The 25816-nt window shown below is 42.8% G+C and overlaps 1 protein-coding gene and 2 non-coding genes across 7 annotated transcripts; 2 read left to right on the top strand and 1 right to left on the bottom strand.

Moving 5' to 3' along the window:
* Window positions 1-25530, top strand: LOC103383535 (apoptosis-stimulating of p53 protein 1-like). 5 transcript variants are annotated; one of them, XM_025057972.1, is made up of 24 exons: window positions 166-257; window positions 1749-1885; window positions 2357-2504; window positions 4530-4637; window positions 5801-5862; window positions 11913-12008; window positions 13396-13452; window positions 13535-13655; window positions 14358-14437; window positions 14588-14734; window positions 14813-14953; window positions 15044-15239; window positions 17460-17506; window positions 18087-18282; window positions 18410-18637; window positions 18765-18980; window positions 20392-20542; window positions 20621-20658; window positions 21049-21401; window positions 22091-22228; window positions 22481-22614; window positions 22702-22868; window positions 22999-23198; window positions 23838-25530. In XM_025057972.1, the coding sequence occupies exons 3-24, from the start codon at window positions 2393-2395 to the stop codon at window positions 23877-23879; spliced, it is 3030 nt and encodes a 1009-aa protein (XP_024913740.1). In that variant the 5' UTR covers window positions 166-257; window positions 1749-1885; window positions 2357-2392; the 3' UTR covers window positions 23880-25530. The 5 variants fall into 5 exon arrangements, with proteins under 5 accessions (XP_016892796.1, XP_024913740.1, XP_024913752.1 ...); XM_017037307.2 differs by lacking the exon at window positions 1749-1885 and having other exon boundaries at window positions 1-257; XM_025057981.1 differs by lacking the exons at window positions 166-257; window positions 1749-1885; window positions 2357-2504; window positions 4530-4637; window positions 5801-5862 and adding exons at window positions 10643-10878; window positions 10910-10942.
* trnaf-gaa (transfer RNA phenylalanine (anticodon GAA)) lies at window positions 15363-15435 on the top strand. The gene has a single exon. It is a non-coding gene; the product is annotated as a tRNA-Phe (tRNA).
* Window positions 16675-16747, bottom strand: trnaf-gaa (transfer RNA phenylalanine (anticodon GAA)). Its single transcript has one exon. It is a non-coding gene; the product is annotated as a tRNA-Phe (tRNA).
* Window positions 25531-25816: the final 286 nt, after the last annotated feature.

Below are 25816 nucleotides of genomic sequence, written 5' to 3'. Positions count from 1 at the left end.
CTTATATCTGTATTCCCTGCTCTGGCGCACATACACACACACACACAAACATTTAGCACCTGCTGTAGACACCACTCACTCCTCTGTACTGTCACACACATGCCGTCTGACGCGTGTGCCGTTTGCCCAATGGTTGTCTGATGAGGGGACTCTTTGGCCGCCTGTTGGAGCGGCTGGTTCTTTTAACTAAAAATCTGAAAGGGACCAAATGCAAGAAACAAAGAAAAACGCTCAGGACCGGGAAAACAAAACCACCGGTGAGTGAAGTCCACAACTGCTCTGCCTTATATTGATGACAACATTTCATGTTTATAGTTTGAACTGGAACAGACCCAGTTGATCCACTGAGAATGAAAGTGAGGAGCCCAGGAGGGTTGACTGAGCTCTGAAGGAACAGACTGCTGTAGATGGAAAGTGATGGTGTCTCAGGTCAGGGGCTGTGCTCTGAGCCTCTCTCAGTGTTCCTGCAGCAGTGGAAAGAACAGTATACTGTTTGCCCCTCGCTCTGCTCTGTTCTGCTCTGCTCTGCTCTGCTCTCTGTCTCCTGCCCCATTCCGACTGTCTTCTGCTCTAATGCCAAAAATAGCCATCGGCTGTCTTTTCAGAGGCATAAAGTAAACACGGCTTCATCTACACGTGTGTCTGTGTGTGTGTGTGTGTGTGTGTGTGTGATTTTGTGCCTACTGTTGACTAATTAACAGAACTGGGCTGTGACAACTAAAACTAATTACAGCCCCAGGATCAGCTGCACGAGTTTTGGAAGAAAAACAAAAACAGATTGTGTAAAAATAAAGTGATGTCATATGTTATGGAAAATACATTTTAAAGTATTTAATTACCAGTATTTGTCACATGACTTTTTGGGTCAAAGGAATCGCACAAAGTATTGATATTGGTATTGAAAAAAATTGCCAAAAAAGGTAAATGGTATTGTATTCAATCAGAAATTCTGGGATTTGTGTGTTTTCTCTTTTGGGCAACTTTGGTTTATAGGCAAAGTTTATAACAGTTTTTTTTTTTTTTCAGAAAAGTTTATAAAATATAATTTATGCATGCACCAGTACCATTACCAGTAGAGGTATCAGCCAGATACTTCATTCAGATACTTAGTAGTAGTACTCCTTCTCAAAATAATGCTGATCTATCAGCCTGTCGTCCTTAATGTGCTGCTTCACGCCCATCGGCCGCTGCTGTGTATTTTCCTACTGCAGTCCAGTGTGTCGTTACCCTCATGGCTGTGGTTTATTTGAGTCTATGGACAATGTCAGCAGTTTGGAGGTATTTTAACATCAGTGATGAATACAGGAGGGAGACTCACTGTACGACTTGTTCTGTTATGATGTCAGCGCTTTACAACCCACCGTGGCACTGTTTGACACTTTATTATAGTTAATGAAACTCAGCCTAAAACTAGTATTGGTGACAGTACTCAGTATTTGTACACAAAAGGAAATACTAGTGAACAAGCACATTCTGAAGCATCAAAACAGTCGGTCTCCAAACTGGTACAAACTGGTCCAGGATCACTGCTGTCCATCAGTGAAATCATGTTAAGAAGGTGAAGAAGATTAAGAAGTAGAAGATGTTTTTTATGCCAATAAAAACAGCTACATTTTAATATATATTTCCTCACAGATTTGAGGGTAAAAACCTGTTCTTTTTGAATGTTGCACCTGCCTGGGTTCATTTGCAAAAACAGCTGAGACCATAAAAACCGAGACCTCATTTTTTTTTTATATCTTCAGTAGAATCCATTATAAAACTTGGTGTGAACCCAAGTCCAACATCCTGCCGGCTGTAAAGGTGCAACACCTGTACACAGAGCTCCATAAATCCATATGGTGGAACTAGTTTAGATGTGACATCCCAGAATCATACAAACACGGTCAGTGTTTTTATATGATCATTCATAAATGTGTAGATATACTGTAGTTTCTACTGCAGAGCTCCAGCTTAACACACAGCTTTAAAGATCACTTGTTTTCTACGATTCTAGGTTTACGTTTTTGTTTTTTTCAAATTAAGAACCTTTATGTTTTGTTTTTTTCAAATTAAGAACCTTTTAATTATTTAATCTTAACGTAGAAAATATTTATGAAATGATTTAATGATTTGAACACATTTATGTCGAGGGAATTATTTAGAAATCTCAGCTTTGAAGTAAAATGCAAATCAAAGCAGAGGGCCTTGGTTTAAGTAACTGTGTTTTTAAAATTCTCAACAACAGGGAATAAGCTTAGTCTGGTTTTTGATGTTTCATTCGTTGAGTTCAAGACGTTTGGTTTTCATTTATCATCACTTTTGAATTCCTGTTTCAGCAGTGACAGCCTGAGAACCGTTTTCATTTTTCTTTCAGTTGATCCTGACTGTTTACCTCAATGACAGCCAGCAGATGCTCACTGAGGTACCAGTGACGCCGGCAACCAGGGTGAGTGACGTGGTGGAATACTGCAAAGAGCCTGGAGAGGGGGAGTGCCACTTAGCTGAGTTATGGAAGGGCAACGGTGAGTGAAGTGAAGTAATGTAAACAGAATAAACACTAAAATACAGTGATATTTTAATAAATAAATCAGGCTGATCATAAGAGTTTTTTTCTCACATTGTATTATATATATATAGTAAAATTTATTTTATTTCATGTTGACCTTCAGCATGAAGGTCAACAGTAGAAAACCCACTTCTACTAATTTGATATTCAGTGTGGTCTTTGTATGTTCTCCATGTGTGTTTTTCCTGAATCCAAAAACATTTATACAGGGATATGTGGAATCTTTAAATGTCCTTGTTAGTTTAATAGATATTTTCATATGTAGTGTTTGTGTGTGTCAAGACAGGCAAGATTGTCAGCTGGCCTGTATGTCTCTGTAATGGACGGGTGACATGTCCAAAGTCCAAGAGATGATTTAGCTGTCCTTGGTAAAATGTCCTCGATCTATACATTTATAAAGAAATTCAAGTTCCATAAATTCCGGCGTTAAAATATCAACAGTAACTAGTTTTACGAGCAGGTCAAACAAATGCATTTGTGTTTTTTATGATGTCACCACTGTGTTAGCGTAAGTGAGTGACAGACTGTAGGTCCTTATGTTCAGTCCACGGGTTTTAGACCTATGGTGAAAACCGTCACCGTGTTCCGTCACACGGTAGGAACGGAGCTCCGATGTCAGTCGAGGACCCTCTGTATTGTGTTTTTAGATGTGCAGCAACAAATGTGAAATTTGATATTATAAATTGACAATTTGTACGAGAAAGAGCGACAGACTGAAGGGATATTAAGGTTTACTGCTTTCAGAATTTTTCAGATCTTAGAAACATTTGTATAATATTTATTTTTCCACCTAAAATATAAGTGATGTAGTCTGTTGTGATCAGAAGGTTGTTCTGAAAGCCGTTAACAGACTGACGTTTAAGTCTCGGTGTGTTCAGACCTACAGCACTGCAGCTACAGCTGAGAGACTGGTCGGTACCAGAGGCCGTTGTTTAACTTGGACTCACACAGACACCGACGGCCGCTGTGTCCACTGAAGGACGGCCTGCTTGGATTGGCTCATTACTGATGTAGCAGTGATTCACACAATGGCTCAGTGTGTTTGTGTAGCAGTGAGGTGTGAGCCAGGCTATAAAAGGCTCTGCCATGACAGGCTGCTGTTGTTTACAGGGTGACACTGCAGAGCAACACATCATTAATGGTGGTTAAAAAAAAAAAAAAGAAAAAAAAGTGTGTTGTGTCAGAGTGCTGCTGGGCTGAGAGAGGCCGTGTTCAGAGGCCACCAGTAGCCCTGAAGATACGAGAGTACGAAGCCTCGCAGATATTGTCAACACCTGTGTATTTTTAGCACTGATGGATTGATGTGTCAGACAAGGAGAATTTTGATGTGATGTCACCACCTTTATTACTCCCATGTCGGGCGTGTGAATGTGTTATCCAAAATAACATTTGAACATTTACCATATCATATTTATCAGTCATTACACATGTTACATGTGTTATGTAATGTTATGTACGATTGTGGGATGGAAGAATACGACCATGGGCCTCTTTATATGAACATGAATATATTTCTACATACTGTGCAGAATTCACTATTTATTTTAGGACTGACTTGTTAACATGACTTTTAACTTTACTTTAATTTTACAGTGATATTTTAATAAATAAATCAGGCTGATCATAAGAGTTTTTTTCTCACATTGTATTATATATATATATAGTAAAATGTATTTTATTTCATATTGACCAGACTTGACTATATTGGTTTTCCCTTTAACTGTTAACTAACATAACTAACTAATCTGTAGTTATTCTGTGCAGTGAAATGAAATGATTTAAAATCTAAGACAGATTAAATAAAAAAGACTTCACAGACTCAACTGTACCATATGGGTATTGCAGTAACTAAGCACAATATGACCATGTAGTCATTTGAAGTGAAAATAAGGTGAAATGTGAAAATATATGCATGAATATAAAATACTAACATTTCTTGCTGCCATTATTTCTGATGTTTTTTTTCCCTGTTCCTGCACAGAGAGAGTTCTTCCTCTGGAGTTATCAATGCTGGAGCTCCTCCAGCAGTGGGGGACCAGGAGGCCAGAGGTCAGCTTCTACCTCAGACACTGGCCCGCCTGGCCGTCAGGTACAGAGACGTGGTTTGATTCTCATGACTGTTACCAACACTGTAGCCTGGAGTGTCTGCTGATACCTACACCACTGAGACTAATACTCTATTATTAACAACTGAAGTACATGTACAAGTACATGAAGTGATATGTTGAAATATCATACAACAGTACAACATTTGAACTACATTGTATTCAAGCTAGAGTATTAAAACACTACAGTTAGATCTACTGTGCATGCTCCCCAGTACAACCAAGAGAAGTATTGCAGTGTACTGAGTATTGTTGTTGTGTTGTGTAGTATATGTGTAACTAGACAGAGCCTGGAGCTCTCTGGGATTAGCCCAGATTAAAACTGTCTGGTCTTGGCAGCATTACAACAGGTGTTGCTATTGATAGATTGACCAACAGACACGGCTGAAAAAGTAAGAGCAGTTCCAGCTTTTCACTGAACAGGACCGGAAGTCCTGAACATACAGGAAGACCTCTAAATCTGAAGGTGAAAAAACAACAACAACAAAGAAACATGTTGGCGGTGTATATGCAGGAGAGTGGACCGTCCTCTGTGTTGCTCTTATGGTGTGAGGGCAAACTGCCAACGTATCCATCTACTCTGTTGTTGGAAGAGATGTCAGTGAGTGGATTAGAGGGACGGTACTAACAAGGACGGAGAGAGAGAGGGACAGAACATCATCCATCCATCCATCCATCCATCTATCTATCATTCATCTATCTATCTATCTATCTATCATCCATCCATCCATCCATCTATCCATCCATCCATCTATCATCTATCTATCTATCTATCTATCATCCATCCATCTATCCATCCATCCATCTATCATCTATCTATCTATCTATCTATCTACCTATCTATCTATCTATCTATCTATCTATCATCCATCCATCTATCCATCCATCCATCTATCCATCCATCCATCTATCCATCCATCTATCCATCATCCATCCATCCATCCATCTATCCACCATCCATCCATCCATCCATCCATCTATCCACCATCCATCCATCCATCCATCCAACTATCTATCTGTCCATCTACCTGTACTAATGACCTTCAAACTCGCCGTCCTTTATTTTAGTCCATCATAGACAACTGCACTAATGTGTCATGTCTGTGTCTTTAATCAAATTTCCATTTCATTATTCTGTCTCACACAGGAAGTCAGTGGCCTTTGGAGCAAAGCTGGAGTCCAGCAGCAACAGAAGGGACTAATGACTCAGTAAGTGAACCCACACCCTTACACACAGCCACTACAAGAGCCACAGTTTGTTTGGTTCACCAACATTCAGCTGTAGAACAGACACATTAGTATCAGTAAAGTAAATACTACAACATTAGCTGCTTCCACCTCACATAGTTTTTCTTCACTTTGTCTCAAAACCTGATATATTTGTTTCTATCTGAACCTCTACATCAACCAGACTGGGAGCTTCATATTTGTAGCTTAAAGCTGCACAAACAGTGTTTGACGTCTGTTTATGTGTGTGTGCACATGTATGAGTGTGTATCAGATAAAGACGTAGTTGCTGTTGCAGTACTATAATCATCAGTGTTGCTAATCTTTGGGCTAATCCACTAGACTACATGAACACACACCAACACACAAACAGCACATAATCCATAAATGACTGAACGGACGGACTTAGAAACAGGGAGTTAGCCCTGTGTAGTGTGACTCATTGACCTGCTGTTTGTCTGTTTGTCCGCTCTGATCATCCCGTTATCTCCCACACAATTAACATTCACGTCATTAGGAGGAGCAGGTGACCTCACCTCAGTGACCTGTCGAGCCTAAACACTATTTTGAAGGACCGTTACATTGAACCCAGACGAGATGTCGTGTTTGTACCTGCAGGAGAGGCCACAGTCGGCCAGCTGGCTGCTCTGTTTGTGTTGTTATGTCTGACGGGTACTCAGCCGCGCATGTGTGTGTGTGTCTAAGTGTGTGTGCATGTGTTGGTCAGTCAGTGAAGTTAGGATTAGCTTGGTCCCATGACATAACCACGGCTAAGAGGATTGTTGTCCAGCCAAACAGCTCCTCCTCCTGGGTGTAGTCTCACCTCTCCTCGTACTCCTTCTCCTTCATTCCTTCATTGTTGTCCTTAGTTTTCTCTCCCTCTGTTTTTTTAATTTCCTTCAACTCAGCAGCAACATGATCTAAAGAGAGTCATTAGGGTGAGTTTTCACTTCTTTGTGTTGTTAGTAAGGCGTCATCAACATGGCTGTGTAGATTATTAACTCTTTAACACAAACATACACCTGCAGTGTAGAAAATGATTTCTCAGATAGATCAATCGAGAACAACAACACAGAACCGTACTACAGGTGGTTATCATGTGGTTTTAGAACCTTGACCTTGTGATGACATTTACACAAAACAAAAGCTCTTTCCTTTTTTTAGCCTTTATTTATCATAAGCTAGTTTCTTATCGGATTTTCATTTTTTATTATTAATTGATTAGACTGGTATGTTTGTGCTTGATCCCACAATAGTTGTGTCATGTATGAGTGTGTATCAGATGTGGTGACAGAATCCTGAGGTTCAGTATTGGTCCGATATTGGTCAGAATTTCTGCAACAACTACGGCACATTTGATCCGATACCTAAGTCCAAATCATCAACTACGACATGCCGTCAACAGGGACACGATCACCTCAGTGTCAGCAGCTCGCGGCTGCTGGAGGAGAAAGGTATCAGATTGATATTAATATCGGCAGAAGTTGCTATATCAGTCTCGGACATGACAAAAGTATGGAGCCATCCGCAGAAGTTGCTATATCAGTCTCGGACAAAAGTATGGAGCCATCTCTGGTTGATTTGAATGTGTTAATGTACCAGGGTGTAACTCTACCCCTCTACACTTGTGTGTGAAGATTATATATCAGGACGACAGGCCAAGTGTGTCATTGGCCTGTTTGTTTGTGCAGAGGACACAGTGCAGGGACGGTGTTGATGTACATCGGTATTTCACCAGTCCAGCGTCACTGACGGACTGGTTGAGTGTTCAGTGTAGCCTGGTGATCTTTGGTCCCCCCCCCCACTCCTCAGTTAGGTTACAGCATATGTCCCACTCTGAAATATTAATGGACGAGTCGTGTGGTTGAAAGGTGTGACCTCTCACTTACAGTACGGACCACCCTGCACTGATGCCTGTTATTCACTGGGGTGGTTTTCATAACTGCAGGAATGTCCGCGAGCTGTTATTGTAGATTAGGAGGAATATTTTTACAGCAGACCAGAAGGGGCTGGGTTTAAAGGACTGACTGAAGATCAAACAAGGTATGTGTGTGTTTGCATTCACGTGTGCGTGTGTGTGTGTGGTTAAAAAAGCTGATGTGAACACTTCATGAGCAGTGAAACTAATACTTTGGTGGGAGCGACTGTGAAGGGGCGGCTAGAATCAAGGACGTAAAAGTAACGTTTTCCTCCAGCTGGAGTTGAAACTGTAATTATGATATAAACAAAATACTTTCTACATGTTTTAATGTCTTTGGTTATGAAGACCTAAAATCTTAAAGGTTTCCGTTGTTTTATTTGTCTCAGGTAGTACAAAGAGTTCAAACTTCCTTCAAATTAAAAACAGCTGTGCAGTAATAATAAAAATGATTTAAAAAAATGTATTTTTGTTTAAATTAGAGTGATTATGATGTTGTTCAGGGGTGAGGTTTTCACTAACGGGAAGCTGTGTGTGTATAGTCTGTGAGACAGAGAGAATCAACTGTTCAGATGTGTCTTTGAATTCTCCAAGCTGTACGTACAGATCATTGTCCGCTGATCTTTTCTTTGCACCGTTGTTGTTAATTGATCAACACCCATTGGTTGACTTCTGTTAGTCATCATAGCATCACAACACAGGCCCGAGCTGTGCAATCTGTAGCAGCAGTGTGTGTGTGTGTGTGTTTGTGTGTGTATGTGTCTGGGAAAATCTGACGCAGCAGGACTCAGCTGGCTTCACCCTCGTGGGTGCGACTGTACAAATGTTGTTTTGAACGTCACTTGCGGCTGTCAGTCTCCCACCGTGACCCTCGCTGTCATCGTTATGGCAGTTGTCATTGGAGACTGTTAGGAGAGGATGATTAGGAGCAGCCGCTGGGCCGTCACTCTGTGGTGCAGTGATTTCCCCCAATGAGCAAAAGTGAGAGAAAGAGAAAGGAGGTGAGGGGGAGAGTGACAAAGAGAGGGGGATGTCACTGCAGCAAAGAACTGCAGAGGATTTTGTCAAGAACACGGAATATTAGACGAGAAACTCAGAGCTGGTTCTGTGACATGCCAGAGGACGGGCAGTTCAAAAGACAGGAAGAAATGATAAATGATTAGAAAGACTGAGAAATCACTAAGATGGTGAGGGAGAGAGAGACAGAGAGACAGAGAGAGTGGACAGCAGGTCCTCTGTTAGTTTGTACCAGATCATAGATGCACTAAGATGTGGAAACAGAATGCACTGTCATGTTTCACTTTATTCACACGTCATATGAAAACACACCAATAACAGAGTAGGTGTAAGAGAGAGAGAGCAGGCAGGGAGGGAGGGAGGGAGAGAGAGAGAACTGAGACAGGCAAGAGAGAGAGAGAGCAGGGGAGAGAGCGTGTCGTAAATCACAGCACATCAGCAGGCAGATGAGAGGGAAAGTTGTGATAAGGATCGCTCCTTTTCCTCCTCTCTCCTGAGCTCCGTCTCCCACCGTTGAGTATTTTCCATCCAGAAAGTGTTTGCTGTGGGTCTGCTGTGTCTGCGCGGCTGTGAGGATGGAGTGGAATGAGGTGGATTTGGTGCAGGAATTCACTATTGAAGGACAATGCAGCAAAATTAAAGTCCGCTCCTGCAGGATCACATGGGACAGCCTGCAGGTAAATACAGCGCAGCGGGAGGTTTCGTGGGAAACTGCATGTAAACGTCAGCATGAGCAGCAGGCAAACACACACACACACACACACACAGGAGCAGCAGAAAACATGTCAGGTGAACTGGTAACTTTTCTACAGCTACAGTCAAAACCAGGCTCTTCCTATTTTTATTACATACTATATTTATTTTAGTTCACCCAGTTATCACTGAATAAATAAACAGAAATAAACCCACCAGATCCTGCAGATCTTTTCATGATATAATCAGAAATTATATCATGTTTTAATTTATGATATGTATTTGTCTGCATTGCAGGCATACGGTCGGACGACCCTCCTACTCTATGGGATTGTTCTAGTGTTTTATAAAACAGTTGATAAAACGTGTTGTTTGCTGTTGTTTGTGGTAATCCTTTAATACACTGACAAAATAAATAAGTACCCACGACCTGTCATTGTACTTTTATCAAACACATACTAAAATAACTTCAATAATATTCAGCTTTTCATTTTTGATGTTAGCTCGCATGATTAAAAAAATCACTTTATATAAAGCACTTTACACCTAAACTGTGCCAACCACTGATTTATGTTGACATTACAATGTGACTATCAGCCACTCAACCTGCAGGACTTCTAACTATGCTAATAGCACTATGGGGGTTACCCTGCAGGAGGCGCTATGGTGAATGTAAACTGGATGTGTGAATATTACATGAGCTAAAATCATCAATTTTCAACTGTTATCTCTGTTGAAGAAAATGTAAATCCTTCTTCATCAGGGGAGAACTATTACTGGATGATCTCAACATTGCGACACAGACAGACAGAGATGTGACGGTTGTAATTACAGGGGAGTAAATTAATCTAAAGCACAGTCAGGAGGTCAACAGTCTTCAACAGGCTCTAGTCCTCTTAGGACTTTCCTAAGGTCCAGACAACAGAAGGACAACTATGAAAGGTCACCGAAGGCCAAGCATGTTGTTTGGGATGGAGGCGGAGTCACAGCAGCACCAAGTCGTCACTCTGACCAATGCTAGTCTGTTTGGCTGATATGGTCACAGAGCTAGGGCTGTCCAAAACTGAAAGTTGGCTGATATGGTCACAGAGCTAGGGCGGAAAAAAACTGAAATGAGAGAAGAAGCTCAGGGTCTTTAATGGTCTTTGAATAAAAGCAGCGCAGGATGTGTCAAGTTGGGATACACAACAAGGAAGGCATCAAACCAGTGCTCTGGGTTTTCAGTCACACCGGCCAGGGGTAGAAAGCAAAGTCCAAGTCTCTCTTCTGGGCTAAAGTCCATGACAGTCATGCCAGGCTTGGATCATTTTGTTGCAGCCTGTATAAGGATGGAGAGATGAGAATGAGATGGGAAGACGGGAAGAAAAGTGTTGGGGGTTTTTCAACAGTAAAAATTGAACATTTTTGTAACAGAAAATGCATATTTCTGTTTGGGTAAATATCGTCAACATCTTTTGGTAATATTGGTCATAAGCTGTAGCTATCCCTGCTGAGCCTGCTGTTGGTGCTGCACTTGTCCACGCTGCTTGTTGACACCACCGTATGTACAGTATATCTAACGGTGAATCAGATTATAGATGTTTATCAGTTGTTAAAAATATGTCCTTATATTCAGATGACTTGGACTCAGATCTGGTAGAGTACTTTGATGGGATTAAAAATGTTTTTTAACAAAAATCCTTAAAAGAACCAAAAAACCTACTTATACAAATGAATCCAGTCTTTCTTGGTACTATGACGTTATTGCTGTTATGTCATCGAGGGTTTAAATAAATGGTATATTTTTCCCCTTAACGTCTGCATTGACAGACTAATGCCCTGACCATTCTTGAAGTATCCGGGAAATGTGTGTGTGCTTCTGTGTGTGTGTGTGTGTGTGTGTGTGTGTGTCTGACAGAGAAGCATAAACAATAGCAGGATGTGGCTGTGTTGAAAACTTCTGACTGAAGTCAGCTAAAGACATTCCTCGACACTGCAACCCTGCCCTGTCTTGACAAACACACACACACACACACACACACTGAGAGACAAATATTTCTGCACATTTATAGAAATGATTGTACTCCACACCCACGATCACATTATCTCAGCACTCTGTCCCAGCGTAGTCCTCTGGTGATACAGCTTGGTACAAAATAATCAGTCCTGGTGGAGAGACCTGTGCAGTCTCCGTGTCTCACCACCCTGATGTCCAGGACAGATAGTAGAACCCTGGACATTGTCTCACAGACGCAGCTATAATTCTGTCACCTGGCCAAGGCCACACAGCTCTTCCCTAACATCACGGCTGTAGCTCAGCAGATGTGAACAGTCCAACACATTTGTCAACATGGCCTTTTCTATAGCCATACTGCATTACATTAAGTGTGTGTTCTTGTTCTTGTGTGTGTGTGTGTGTGTGTAGGTTCCATGTGTGGAGCTGACCCTCTCAGAGCTCCAGGAAATGGCCACGAGGCAACAACAACAGATAGAGACTCAGCAGCAGATGTTGCTTGCCAAGGTAACTTAAATGGATTACATGTCAGTAAGTGGAAGGTCATTTATAGCAGTGTCTGGAAACAAGTTCACTCACAGAGGTCAAGACTGTGGGTGGTTTTGTCTGTGTGGGAGGGAGGAGGAAGAGGGAGGAGGATTCAGTGACCATCCATCCACCTTGATGGGGCACGGCCACTGGGCCCATGTTCCTGTCACGTCCGTGAGTGACTTTTACAAAGACAGGAAGTGAGGTCAGCGGGGGAACCCAGCTGGAGAACTTCTCCTACTACACCTACTCATTCATTCAAATACAGATTTCCTTGGGTTAAAAAAAAAGCAGAGATAAACAGTTTTCCTATTACGGCCATTAATGGTTTTACAAATTTAGTATTTGCGAGCAGTTTCTTGAAACTTTATGCTGACGCTTAGAGTTTTTTTTTTTTAAGCAGGTGTTTTCCTGCCTACGCTACGTTTCCTCGCAGTTTCTTTTTAAGTGCAAAGTAATTTGGATTATTAAAGTTTGTGTGTGTGTATATGTGTCAGGGGTTGAGGTCAGCCCCTTATCTTGTCTTTTCTTGCTGGGTCCTTTGTCTTTTTTCCCATTTCTGTTCAGACGTGTTTTAAGATGTGTGTGGAGGCAGTTAAATTCATGGAACAAAGGTATTTGTGCATCAAATACAGTACAATACAAATACACATTAACTGTCAGAGAGAACGAAGTTCACCATCACATCTGAGAAGATAAAATTATAGTTGACTCACTGACAGTTGCTGATTACTATCTGATAAGTAATCGATCAATTCCATTCTCACTGCTCTCCGAGTGTTACAGATCCACTGTGTCCTCCTTTAGGACACGTGTGGTCACTTGTAGTAACAGGGAGACCAGGAGTGGGCAAACTCTGTGACCACAATTGTCCTCAAATTTGAAAAGGTGGACAGAGTCAGGAGCAGATAGATGGAGCCTTCGTGTGAACTAACATGTAAAAGTCATGCATAAAGGCAAAAATGCTACAATGCTTTCATCCTTCTCTACACCATCTATAGGGAAAACATGGGTATTGCAGAGAAAAGGCAGAAGTATAATCACAATACAAACCAATTATATAATTTTGACACGTTTGGCGGGCCGGATTACAGAGCTGACGGGGCCACATCCGGCCCCCGAGCCTTAGTTTGCCCAGATCTCTGGACATGATTATTTAACCTAAAATCAAGACTTTACTTTAAACTAGGGCTTAGAATTCCAATTCCAATTTCTTTTTGGCCTACATCTACTATTTAAAATCTGCATCCAGGGTCTGTCCTTTGTTTGATTTTCTCTTCTTCCCAGGTCTGGAGTCTGTCAAACTATATTCACATCTGACTGAATGTATCATTGCCAAACGTATCGTGTTTCCTTTTTGCTGCAGGAGCACAGGCTGAGACATCTTCAACAGGGGGGCAGAGCTAGTCAGGACCAGACACAGGTGGGGTCCATATGTCTCTTTGTCTTTACATTTCTTCATCCAATGCATTGCGTACTTATTCTCTTTACTTTCCCTGTCTCAGGCTGAGGCTGAGAAGCTGCAGCGACTGAAGGAGCGGGTCGAGACTCAGGAAGCCAAGCTGAAGAAGATCCGAGCCATGAGAGGACAAGTGGACTACAGCAAACTCATCAATAGCAATCTTTGTAAGAAGAAACTCCACCACACTGTGCACTTATGAAGAATAACATTACATTTGAAAGGCACGGCCAACACACTGTGCACTTATGAAGAATAAGATATTACATTACATTTGAAAGGCACGGTCACTCTGAATGAAGCACGACCGCAAGTTAGAAATCAAGGAGAGGTGGAATGTAGTTCCTCAGCCAAAGGCTGATTAAATACAATCTGACTAAGTTTTTCACTCACGCACCACAAACTGTATACACAGATAGATGGAGTGTTGTTGTGAACTAAGATAAATGACATGTAAAAGCTCAACCTGCCTTTAGCCTGTACTGCTCCTGGTGGAGAAGTGACGGCTGATGTTGTTGTCTTGTCATATCAGACCAACAGCCATTGATTGAACTTCAGTGAAAAAAAATGTTGTCGTCCATTCGTTATTTTTACTGAAGGGATGGCTGTTCAAAGAAAGGGCAAAGAGAAACAGTGTAGTAGCAGTGAGTAATACACCTCAACCCCAGAGTTTATTATCTGTTCTATTAGAGAAACGTGGACATTGAAGACCAAAGGCAAACTGACTGACAGAATAATGATAATATAATTATATGATATAATTTGGACAAGACAAGTGATTTAAGGCTAAAGAATCTGCTGTTTGATCACACAATTTCAAAAGAGAGTCCACTGATGCTCCATCACTCATTCTCATTTCCTGTCTCCAGCTGCAGAGATCGACCATGTCAGCAACCTGTTTCAGGAGAAGCAGGCAGAGCTGCAGTCCGCGGTCATTAGAGTTGACCAGGTAATGGTCAGTGTCCATGTCAAGTCAAACAAAACTCAGCTCACACCCTGGGGTTCCAGTGTGAAGAGGAGCGAGTGGAATTGTCTTCTGTAAAATTCAAAAACACACAGAGGAATTGGTGTCAATTGCTTTCTATTACTGTGATCCTAGTTGACTCAACAGCTGGAGGATTTGAGAAAAGGACAACTCCAGCTGCACTCGTTCAGCCCAGGTCATGGTGTCACTGCTGGTCAAAAAGTATCATCCCTGTCCGGCCCTGCAGCACTGGAACTGAGGAAGCTCTATCAGGAGCTGCAGGTACAGCGACAACAACACTTAAAATAATAATCATAGTTCACTCAATGACTCAGATGATCATGTGACTCTGCGTTTCAGGCTCGTAATCGCCACAACCTGGAGCAGAGCAGCAGGCTGGCCCAGAACAAGGAGCTGCTGAATAAGAGGAACGCCCAGGTGACAGTGATGGATCAGCGCATTGGAGAACTGAGAGAACGGCTGCACAAGAAGAAAGCTGAAGTACGCCGCTCCGCTTCCTTGATGACTTGGTCTTAGTTCATCAGCACGTGAAAACGTGTCCGAATTCACGCTCCTTCCTGTCTCCTCCAGTTGAGCCACATGAATGGCGGCGGTGTGTCCTCCTCACAGAGCTCCTCCTACCTGAGTGGTGGAGTTCTGGGGCGCGTAGCAGCTGTCTGTCCCTACATTCAAGTTCCAGCTGAGGGGAGAAAAGAGACGGGCTACCCGCTGCCAGCTGACCCACCCACCAAACCCACCCCTCTCAGCCACACCCGCTCCCTCTCAGGTAGGTCCGTTTCAAGGCCATGTTTACACGGAGCCTCCGGATGCGGAGCGATCTACTAGACTGAACTAATCTGCCCTGTCACTGATGTTGTTGTTACTCTGACCTATTGACCTACAACAGGGAGCCGAAATAGCTCAGTTGGGAGAGCGTCAGACTGAAGATCTGAAGGTCCCTGGTTCAATCCCGGGTTTCGGCAGAGAATTGTGCTTTTTAGACCAGAAGACATTCATCTGAATCTTTGTGGATTTAAAGAAACCATGATAAATCGCAGCCATGTGGACATTCATCTGAATCTTTGTGGATTTAGAGAAACCATCGTAGCCTAATTGTTGTGGAAGTTTCCTAAATGTAAAGATGTCACTTATGTACTTCATTTTACCCCCGTGGCTGTTGCTGTGACACCAGTTGGCATTTGTTACGAGGACGCACGTTGTCTCAGGATTGTCCTAGCATATTCAACAATATCAGATTATAGACTCCTTCCTCTGTCTCGTAAACGTCAGGATGAACTCGTCGGGTTCGTAATCATACCTCTACATGTGTGATATTGTATCTAAGAGCTCACAGTGTCTAACAGGAGAGTATGGAAGGCGGAAGGAGACGTAATTGAGTTAGCTGCAGAAAATGTGGGCCATATGAACATAGACGCAGACATGACAACTGATATCCAGCAGCTGTGTGAGTTTCCAGAGGTCAGCAAAAGAAAACAAACTAACAGCAAAGCACAGTTCAGACTCAGACTCAGACTCAGACTCAGATACATCCTCGACCTACTGCATATGAGAAGCTCTGCCTTTTCCAGTGTGTGTTCTGACTTTTGCTGTCACATCTTAGCAGAGTCTCAGATTTGCCGCCATAACCTCAGGGTGAGTGTCCAAAAATCATTAGTGTTCTAGCTGTAAAATTATTACTTTTTTCTATGTGAATAAGCAACGATGTTTCCAGTTTCCACACCTGTACAAGGAGTCCTCGACTTACAACGTCCCTGACCTACAGTGTTTCACGGTTACGTCACCATCTCACATAAATTTATTGAGAACATTTCATCATTTTGAAGTACGCACCAAAGCGGGGTGGAAGAATACGTCATCAGGTGGCGCTATACACAGAAGACAGCTTTGTTTCCATTCACTGGTTTTAAGCCATACATTGGATTGTGCTGCGTTCACTTTCATTCCTGTTTCTTTTTTCTGGCTAACGGTGTTAGCACTGTGTTAGCGTAGGGGAGTGGCATGTTGACCTTCATTCCTCTTCCCTCCAAAACAAACCTCCAGCCCTCCAGGTTTTCTTCCACCTGCTCCGTCCTCTCACTAAAGAATACAATGTCATCTGCAAACATCATTAACACCACCACCCACTCTACCTCTCCACTACTGAAGTTCCTCTGATAAATACTTGATCTAAATCCACTCCTGGTCTAAAAAGCACAGCTCTCTGCCGAAACCCGGGATTGAACCAGGGACCTTCAGATCTTCAGTCTGACGCTCTCCCAACTGAGCTATTTCGGCTTCTTGATTGTGGGTCAACAGGTCACAGTTACAACAACTTCAGTGATGAGTTCGGCCTCGTGTGCGACGGTGTTACAGGGTAAATCATTGATAGTCTGGTATGTGTCAGAGCTCCGTCACTGATAGCTAACGGTTTCTAACCAACTGAAACACCAATTCAATCAGAGTGTCTGACGGTTCACAGTTTGGTGCTGGAAACATGAATGATGGTTGTCTGGGACAATGATCGTGAATGAGCTTTGGGACCAGATGCTTTTGACACTTTTTTCATTAACATTAACTCATCCATTAGCACGTTATGATGTATAATTAAACTGTTCCACCTTAAATTGTTCTTTCTTCATTTCTGGCTAATGCAGTGCCATAACAAAAGAGAATGGAGAACTGTTATGATGTGGCACTGGACAAATCTGGGGTTAATAGTTTTATTCAGTTTCACATCACTCAAAATTACACTGAAGTTAGGATTTAAATACAACACTCCATGAGCTCCATCATTTTAAATAATTTTCAGTGCTAAAACACTCGATGATTATCAGACGCCAGAAAAGAGTCAGAGGGTTTGGACAGGTACAGTAGGTAACTGTACAGTGTGTTTGTGTTACCACAGTGGTGAGTAGAGTTTTATTAGAACGCCAAATGTAGATTATTTATTTAGTTCTTCCTTGTCGTCATCTGTTTTGAATTATTTTCTCTTCTTTGTTGCATCCAGCAAATGAAGCTTCGTGGTCTGACTGGAGGACCAACACTCCAGAACAGGTACTGTTCCTACCCTAAGTGTTCTAGAAATGTCTGCCCATCAGCGTTGACCAATTACTATGAAGATTAGACAGAAAAACAGGAAGCGTCCAATCTGGCCAATCAGGGCCGACACTGGCAGCAGAGGACAACATAAATTTGTTGTTTCTCTTCAGCTACTAAAAATCCTGCACTGCACTGCAGAGAAACCTGAGAGGAAGAAGCGTCAGCAGAGTTTGAAAATAAAATGATTGATGACAGATAAGTGACCAGTGATTGCTCATCTATTTATTTTATAAAACATCCCATTTTTATTTGTGCTGAGCTGAGAGAACAGAGCAGTGGAATCCTGCAGTCTTTAGAGAAGACATTATTATAGACGTTAAAGGAGTTTTTAATCTTAATTCATCAAGTGTCATTAAAGTACACATTTTTGACCAACACAGAGTAACAGATGAGGAGAAACATCTCACACATTACAACATTGTATAGTAGGTTTTGCATATTTGAAAGTTTGCTCATTTTTAAGAAACAAAAACAATCACATTTGCATATTAAGAAACAGATATCAGGATCTAGTTTCTGTCTCTCCTCCTCCCAGCCTGTCTCCACTTATGGGACCTACCCCAGTGCCAACCACCAGGCAGCAGGGCATCACAGTGCCTCCAGCTCGTTGCCCCGCTCCGCCCCTGGTACACTGGGCTGGCCTCGATCCAACAAAAGCACATCCAGCTCCTCCTCTCTGTCCTCACAGCAGATACAGCAGCGGATCTCTGTCCCTCCAAACTCAAGCCAAGGTGTGTCAAACTACGATGTCTCCTACGTCCCCTACAGTCATAGAGTCATCCCTGGACTTTATATATTGTGATTAAATTAGTCTTTTTTAATGTCTGCCTGGTGAATAATTTTGCGTCATTGTTTCAGCCTCGGCCACCACCTCTCAGCCGTCTCCACTGTCCCAACAAGTGGAGCGAACTGATCTCCCTCCGGCAGTGGCAGTTCGTCCTTATGTCCCTGACCATCCGTCCAGACCCCAGTCCCCCAGAAAAGGTCCAGCCACCATGAACAGCAGCTCCATTTACAGCATGTACCTGCAGCAGTCACAGGCCAAAAACTACGGCTCTCTCAGCAACAGGGCAACAGTCAAAGCAGGTAATTCAACACTAACACACACACACACACACACACACACACACACACTGTAAGAGATAGTTTAGTTATTACATCGTCGTTAAATCAAAGCTGATCAATCTCCGTCCTACGCTTCTTTTCTCTGCAGTCTACGGCAAACCTATTCTCCCCGTGTCGTCCGCCTCTCCGTCCCCTGTTCCTTTCCTCCATGGAGGAGGAGGATGTCTGAGAGCAGGAGGAGAGGACGTTATGGATAAAGATGGTGGAAAAGGAGGAGATGAGAGCGGCGAGAAGCAAACGATCCCTCCGCCAATCGTAGGCAACATCCCCCGTCCCCTCAGTCCCACGAAACTCACCCCAGTTGGTAGGTGTCATTTTTGTTCTACTAATGAGAACCCATGGAGGTGTGCGAACAGCCACTAGGGGGTGCACAAGATTGAACAAATGATGGCGGTTTGGAGTGTTTTTTTATTTGTATTTTGCCACAAAATCAAGATACGTGTGTAAATAAACATTAAAATCTAGAGTTCACATTTTAATTCATAAATAATTGCAAGATAGATTGTTGTTTATTTTTTTGTGGAGCAAAGACAAACTAAAATATACCAACAGGTCAATATTCCTGATTGAGAAAAGATGGAAGGATAAAAAAAAAAACTTTGATCCTTTGAAGCGAAACAAAACACTGGATGCCAAAACAGAGTCAGCAGAAACAGAACAATGACAGGAACCCATAAATCTATGATATTGTCGAATATCAAACCGTTCAACATTTAGCCAGCTGACCAATCCCTAACTGTTAGGATGCCTGCTGCTGTGAAACAGCTCAAACAAATCAAGTGGGAACGGAGGAAGGGGAGGAAGAGAGGACAGTCTTTGAGCAGAGAAGCAGGAAATGAAGAAAAAGAGAAAGTGAAAAGAGGTGAAGCCACATGTGAGTCGGGTCTGTAGATGTGTGTGGACGGACGGCTACACTGTTGGAGGTCGGTCAGTTGGGTGGGTTGGCCGTTGGTCAGTCGGTTGTTTGGTTGCGAATTCTGCCTTTGGGTCGGACGGCTACACTGTTGGAGGTCGGTCAGTTGGGTGGGTTGGCCGTTGGTCAGTCGGTTGTACGTAGATGCATAGAGACTGATGGAGGCAGTTGATGTTGGTCAGTCGGTTGATTGGTTGGTTGGTGTATATAGATTCTTGTTTCAGTGAGATTATAGAATAATAATGTTTTATATTAATTGATCTCATGATCAATAGCGACCATTAGCAGGATATGTTACATTATAAGAAGTGAGAAGATAGAAAGCACATGTCTATTAACCAAAACTACCTTGAATAATTTAGTCTTCCTGCTATATGAGGTACTTGGATATTGGTGTTTCTATGATGCGTGGTAGTTGATAAGGTAGAACGTTCTGGAAGCCATTAAGATTCATTTTATCCATTTACTGTATTGCTGAATGTCGTTTCTAATTTTTCATTGTCATCCATTAACGTGTTTTGATTGGTTAACTGATGTCAGTGTCAGTCAGTGCCGTCAGGAAGTCTTTGTTTAAGCTCTTTTCCTCTGGGATGTGAATCTACCCAGAACAAACAGATACTGTTGAGTTCATAGACTTTAGTCCAGGAGCGGCACACTCCGCTCAGGGGTGTGGTCATGACAACTGGTCGCTAATGGAAGAGTATGACGATGACAGATCTGTGGCTAATTCAGTAACGATAAATCATGACAACCTGTGCAGCTGTAACCACTACACACTTGACGTGTTCGTGCCTCTTCACAGCGCACTCACAGCTACGTTACCAGAGCGACGCAGACATGGAGGTTCTTCGCCGACGCCTAAGTAACGCTCCGCGACCGCTGAAGAAACGGAGTTCAATCACAGAACCCGAGGGCCCCCAGGGGCCAAACATTCAAAAACTGTTGTATCAGAGGTAGCTGCTACTTCACACACCATTCACACGAGAGAAAAATAAAATTGTACACAGTTGTAATTTCTCTCTGGTCTACAGATTCAACACTCTGGCAGGAGGCATGGAATCAGGCTCAGGTAAGACCCGTTTGTGTGTGTGAAATTTGACTCGCCCCACATCTTGTGCTGTGACAGTGTTAGCTTGTTGCAACCGAGTCTCAGCGTGAACAAAGCCAGCTCTCAGTTATTCTCTATCACAGGATTTGAGCCTGTTGCTGCCAAAAAGTAAATCATTTCCTTTTATTCACATTTGTTTTATATTTTGGAGCTCCACACGGAATTTTCAGCCTTTAAATTCAGACGTGTCCCAGTGTTGGGTGTTTTTGTTTAGTGTGGAGTGGAGCAGTCTTCATTTTCTTAATTGTTTCCTTCCTGTTCAACAGGGCGTGTAAACTTGATTACTCATCACTGGGCCTCAAGGCTACATCACTGGACAACTGTTACACTGTATTTCTTTATGATTTGCAGGCAACACTTTTTACCAACCTGACAGCCTGTTGGGAGACGTAGACAACGCTCAGGCAGCCAATGGGAGTGGAGAAGGTGATGACAAGCACATCAGCATGGCCGCTGCAGGGGTCAAAGTTCAGACCCCGAATACGGACTCCCGAAGCTCCTCCCCTCCTTCTGGTGACAAAGAACCTTCCAAAGAAACTATGGAAGTGAAGTCGTTCGTCTCTTCGTCGTCTCAGTCCAGTCCAACTGCTGCACTGAGGCAGGAGGATCAGAACAACAACAACCAGAAAGGATCGAGTCCTGCTCGCAACACGGCTGACCACGCTGCTGCGTCACCAGCTCCTGCACCGCCGGCACAGCCTAAGGTCAGGGACCAGATTATGGTTTTACGTTATAAACATCCTGAATATTTTAAAATGTGGGATTCATTTTTTTGGTGATAAATATAAGTACAGGTTGTACAACTGCCCAGATAAATCATTAAGTCTGTGTTTTTTTTTTAAACCTTGGGGTCACGACCCCATGTGGAATCACCTGGAATTCAATTAAGGGGTCACCTGAAATGTCTAGTAGGTTTAAGAAATACTGATAAAAAGATTTTTTTTCAACTAATTATTATGTTCTTTATATATTCCATCCATCTGCTCATCCGTTACCGGGTCGTGGGGGCAGCAGTCTCCATGACCACCACCCAAATCACACTGCACCGCACCAACCCCCCCTGAACCTTCCTGTGGGTGGTGAGTCCACTGGAAGGTACCAACCACCCTGACAGGGATTTAAACTTTCCCAGGAGGTGAACCCTGGGGTTCCACACCAGAGACAGAGACACTGACTCTGGGCCAAAGCACCACTGTTCTTTATATATTATCTTTTTAAATTAAAATTAAAAACACCACACACCATCTGGCGCATCTTGATGACAGCAAATAATTTGTGATGTCAAAATGGGGTCACAAGCCAAAAATAGTTTGGGAACCAGTGCAGTACTATAAATACTTTTTTTGTTCTGAATGGTCTGTGTTTTTTCGTTCTCTCTCTATCTGCCACTCAGGTAAAGCGAACTAACCTGAAGAAGCCATCGTCGGAGAGGACAGGCCACGGTCTCCGAGTCAAGTTTAACCCCCTGGCTCTACTGCTGGACGCTGCATTAGAGGGAGAGTTTGATCTGGTACAGAGAATTATCTACGAGGTAAGAGGGAACAATGCTGCAGTGACCCATTTGGTAGAACATTTTTAATTTTAATGGATTCTAACTCAATATCTTCTAAGAATGTTTTGTAATTCCTTTATTGGATGTTAGTGTATGCTCTTGTTAAGCAGACTGTAGTTGACCATTGATGCTTCAATGTAAGACATTACTTAAATTGTCTTGTAGTGTGGTGTGTTTTGTCCTCAGGGTATACAAATGTTTTTTTAAATTTGATTATTTTCTGATTTGAAGGTGGAGAATCCAAGTCAGCCCAACGACGAAGGCATAACTCCTCTTCACAATGCCGTCTGTGCTGGACACCATCACACTGTCAAGTTCTTACTGGACTTTGGAGTCAACGTTAATGCAGCTGACAGTGATGGATGGTCAGTACGCAGCAGTCAGTACAACCCTTCATTTTAATTGTCCATCCCAGTGAGACACCTGTTGGACACATCTGTTGTTCCTCGCAGGACTCCTCTCCACTGTGCGGCTTCCTGTAACAGCGTCCACCTCTGTAAGATGCTGGTGGAGTCGGGGGCAGCCATTTTTGCTACAACAATCAGTGACGTGGAAACAGCAGCAGACAAATGTGAAGAAATGGAGGACGGCTACACTCAGTGTTCTCAGTTCCTCTACGGTAGGTGTTATCAAGATGGTGTGTTAGCCAGCAAGTGTTGGTTGGAAGAAGAAAAAAACCAATTCCTCACATGGTAGATTAGACTGATTGTGTCGTTGACTACAGTCTGGTTGCGTTGTATCTGGCCCAGGTGTACAGGAAAAGTTGGGGGTGATGAACAAAGGTCTGGTCTATGCTCTGTGGGACTACACAGCCAAGGAGGCTGATGAGCTGTCCTTCAGTGAAGGAAACGCTCTCACTATCATCCGCCGGCACGATGAGACGGAGACGGACTGGTGGTGGGCACGACTCAACGACAAGGAGGGATACGTACCCAGGAACCTGCTGGGGGTGAGTACATGGAGAAGAACACACGTGTCACTGTCAGTTTACTACAGGTTTACTACACATGTTGGTTAGAAACTAGTGTAGGTGAAGGTGAGCTAGCTGATGAACCATCGTCATCAAGGTCAACAGATGGTTTCCTAAGTTAAAGCAGTACTTCTCAAGTAGTGGGGCGGGCCCCCCTGGTGGGTCGCGGTGAGGTGCCGGGGGGGCGTGAGGAGATAAGTGTACCACTGCTGTAACACTTGAATGACAACAAGGTGGCAGCAACTCATACAGTGGTTTGTACAGATAAGAATATAAATGTTCACAGGTTCTCAATAATAGTTCAATTTCTGTGTGTGTGTGTGGGGGGCGGGTGTGTTAAAACATTTCTGTCCCCAAGGGGGAGCATGACAGAAAATACCTGAGAACCACTGGTCTAAAATAACATTAAAGATTCCTTTGAATAATTGGTGACTGGACTTTTTTTGTAACAGAGTCATTATTATTCACACTGTGTTAGAACGATGAAGTCTGCTTTCAGGACATGGAGACACCTTGTGAATGATGTAAACGCTGTAGTTACATTGCCCCTCTCCCCCTTCGCCTCCTCCCTCCCCCGACACCCTCCTTCCTGCGTCCTTGTTCTGTGTCTGTTTCCAGCTGTATCCGAGAATCAAACCCAGGCAACGATCCCTGGCGTGAGGCCCAGCTCCGGTGCCACGTGCACCGCACCAGGCATGTGCGTACACTCAGCAGAACGAGGGCAGAGGCAACGGGGGAACAAGATCAGTGAATGAAGGAGGAGACGAGACGAGGGTCCGAGCTGTGCTGGAAGTGTTTGTTTGTTTGTTTGTTTGTTTTTTAAAACATAGAGCTGGAACAACAGACGTGTTCTGTGAAAGAGTGATGAACTGATACAGTGCATAGCGTATATCAACAGATTTGCTGCAGCATTAGGGGAAATTCCCTGTCTGTTTTTGGAGAGCCACATCAGCTCAACAGCTTCATCACAACTCAGCTGCATGTCAGAGGCTGAACAAGGAATGATGCAGCTTCAAAGTGCACCTCAGTTATCACACCACGAGCTCTGTGTTCAAATGTTCGTTATAATGACACTGCTCAAGAATGTCTTTTTTTATTTGACAATCTTCACAAACCTTTTTCTTTTGATGTCTTTCAAAAGTACAGAGAGAGTTAGTGAAGTTGACCAGAGGCAGGTGAGGCGGCGGGACGTGGGAGAAAAGCTAAACGCGGCGTGATGTGACATAACATATCGCAGCAGATGAAAGTGCACGTGAGGGATGTGAAAGTGAAGCTGGAGAGAGGGAAGTCAGAAAGAAGGAACAGATGAGAGTGTGTCAGGCCATTAGGAAAGACTGAAGAAAATGTTTCCGCACAGTCATGTCAACCACACGCACCAGCATTTACAGCAAGGTTCAAGAACATGCTGATAGCTGATAGATTATCTGCTTCTGTTTCCAGAAACCACTTTTTAAAAAGCATCTGAAAAACCGTTGCTGCTGACTCAGCTTTCGAATATTTAGCATTTTTCCTGACTCAGCGCTTGTGAGTGCTGGCACATCAACATCTGTTCACTTGGGGGGAAAATAAGAGGAGAAAAAAAAGAAAAAACAGGGTAAGAGAATGGATGGAAAAAAGGAATTCAGAAATCAGAAAGTGTAGGAAATGTATGACATAAAAAAGTAGCTGCTAATCCTGTGACTATTTTTTTAAGATTGATTCATTAATGTTAAGGAACCTCAGCCAGTATTTATGTCCACAAAGAAAACGTTTGTGGGCTTCATTCACTCTGCATGGTCTTCACCCTGTGTGTAGTCAGGCTCTGAGACTAGCAGTCAGATAAGTTGGATGTTATACATCATCATCAGTGTAAAAACGTCAGTCGGCTTCGCTGCCTGTCTCTTAGCTTTGCCCCAGCCCTTATAAATCCACAACTAATGAACTAACGACCGAAATATTCAAATTAAAAGCTAACAAAAGGCTTCTAATTTGTGAACGCAAAGTTTTCATTTTTTAAAAAATATTTTTTATCATGTTGACACGTTTCAGATATTAATTGAATCGTATGTTTTAAGCGAATTCTCTGCATTTTATTTTGTTTTATTTCGAGCGAACATGATCCAATTAGAATTATTAATACCACCGCTGGATTTCTCACTGCTGCCACCCAGTGGACAGAAATGTTTGTTACAACAGGAAGACATTGTTTTCTTTAACTCGATGCTATGTAAAATATGAAGCAATAAAACGGGTGACATTTAATGTGTTTGTAATCATTCCAACCACGCTGTACGGTATGTTGTGTGGTTTCACAGCTCCTCTCTCACGCTCTCTGTGGACCACACAGGTAGGGTATTGACTGTGTGACTGGCTGCACACCAAACTACACCAGAGTCGCTGAAGAAACTATTATCCCATCAAAAACAATATCCGACTGAACCCTGGATCCTTACAGACCTGCAGGATACTGCAAATAAGAAGGGAGAACACCTTCAGTTCTGGTGAAAAGGAGTACCAAGACGTTTAAGTGTGAAGTCAAGTTGTAACCGCGGGGATTTGAGGACGCCTACAGGAAGAAGATGTCTATATATGTCTATATATATATATATATATATATA

This window comes from Cynoglossus semilaevis, chromosome 1 (genome assembly GCF_000523025.1).
Source record: "Cynoglossus semilaevis isolate Cse_v1.0 chromosome 1, Cse_v1.0, whole genome shotgun sequence".
NCBI lineage: Eukaryota > Metazoa > Chordata > Actinopteri > Pleuronectiformes > Cynoglossidae > Cynoglossus > Cynoglossus semilaevis.
The sequence above is the reverse complement of the archived record's forward strand: the minus strand, read 5'-3'. Positions and strand labels throughout refer to the sequence as shown.

Excerpts from the sequence above, each read along its gene's own strand:
- LOC103383535 (XM_017037307.2), top strand. The coding sequence starts at position 141 with ATGAGGGGACTCTTTGGCCGCCTGTTGGAGCGGCTGGTTCTTTTAACT. Across the intron at positions 20,659-21,048 it reads AGGCATGGAATCAGGCTCAG|GCAACACTTTTTACCAACCT; the intron begins GTAAGACCCGTT and ends TATGATTTGCAG. Across the intron at positions 23,199-23,837 it reads TACCCAGGAACCTGCTGGGG|CTGTATCCGAGAATCAAACC; the intron begins GTGAGTACATGG and ends GTCTGTTTCCAG.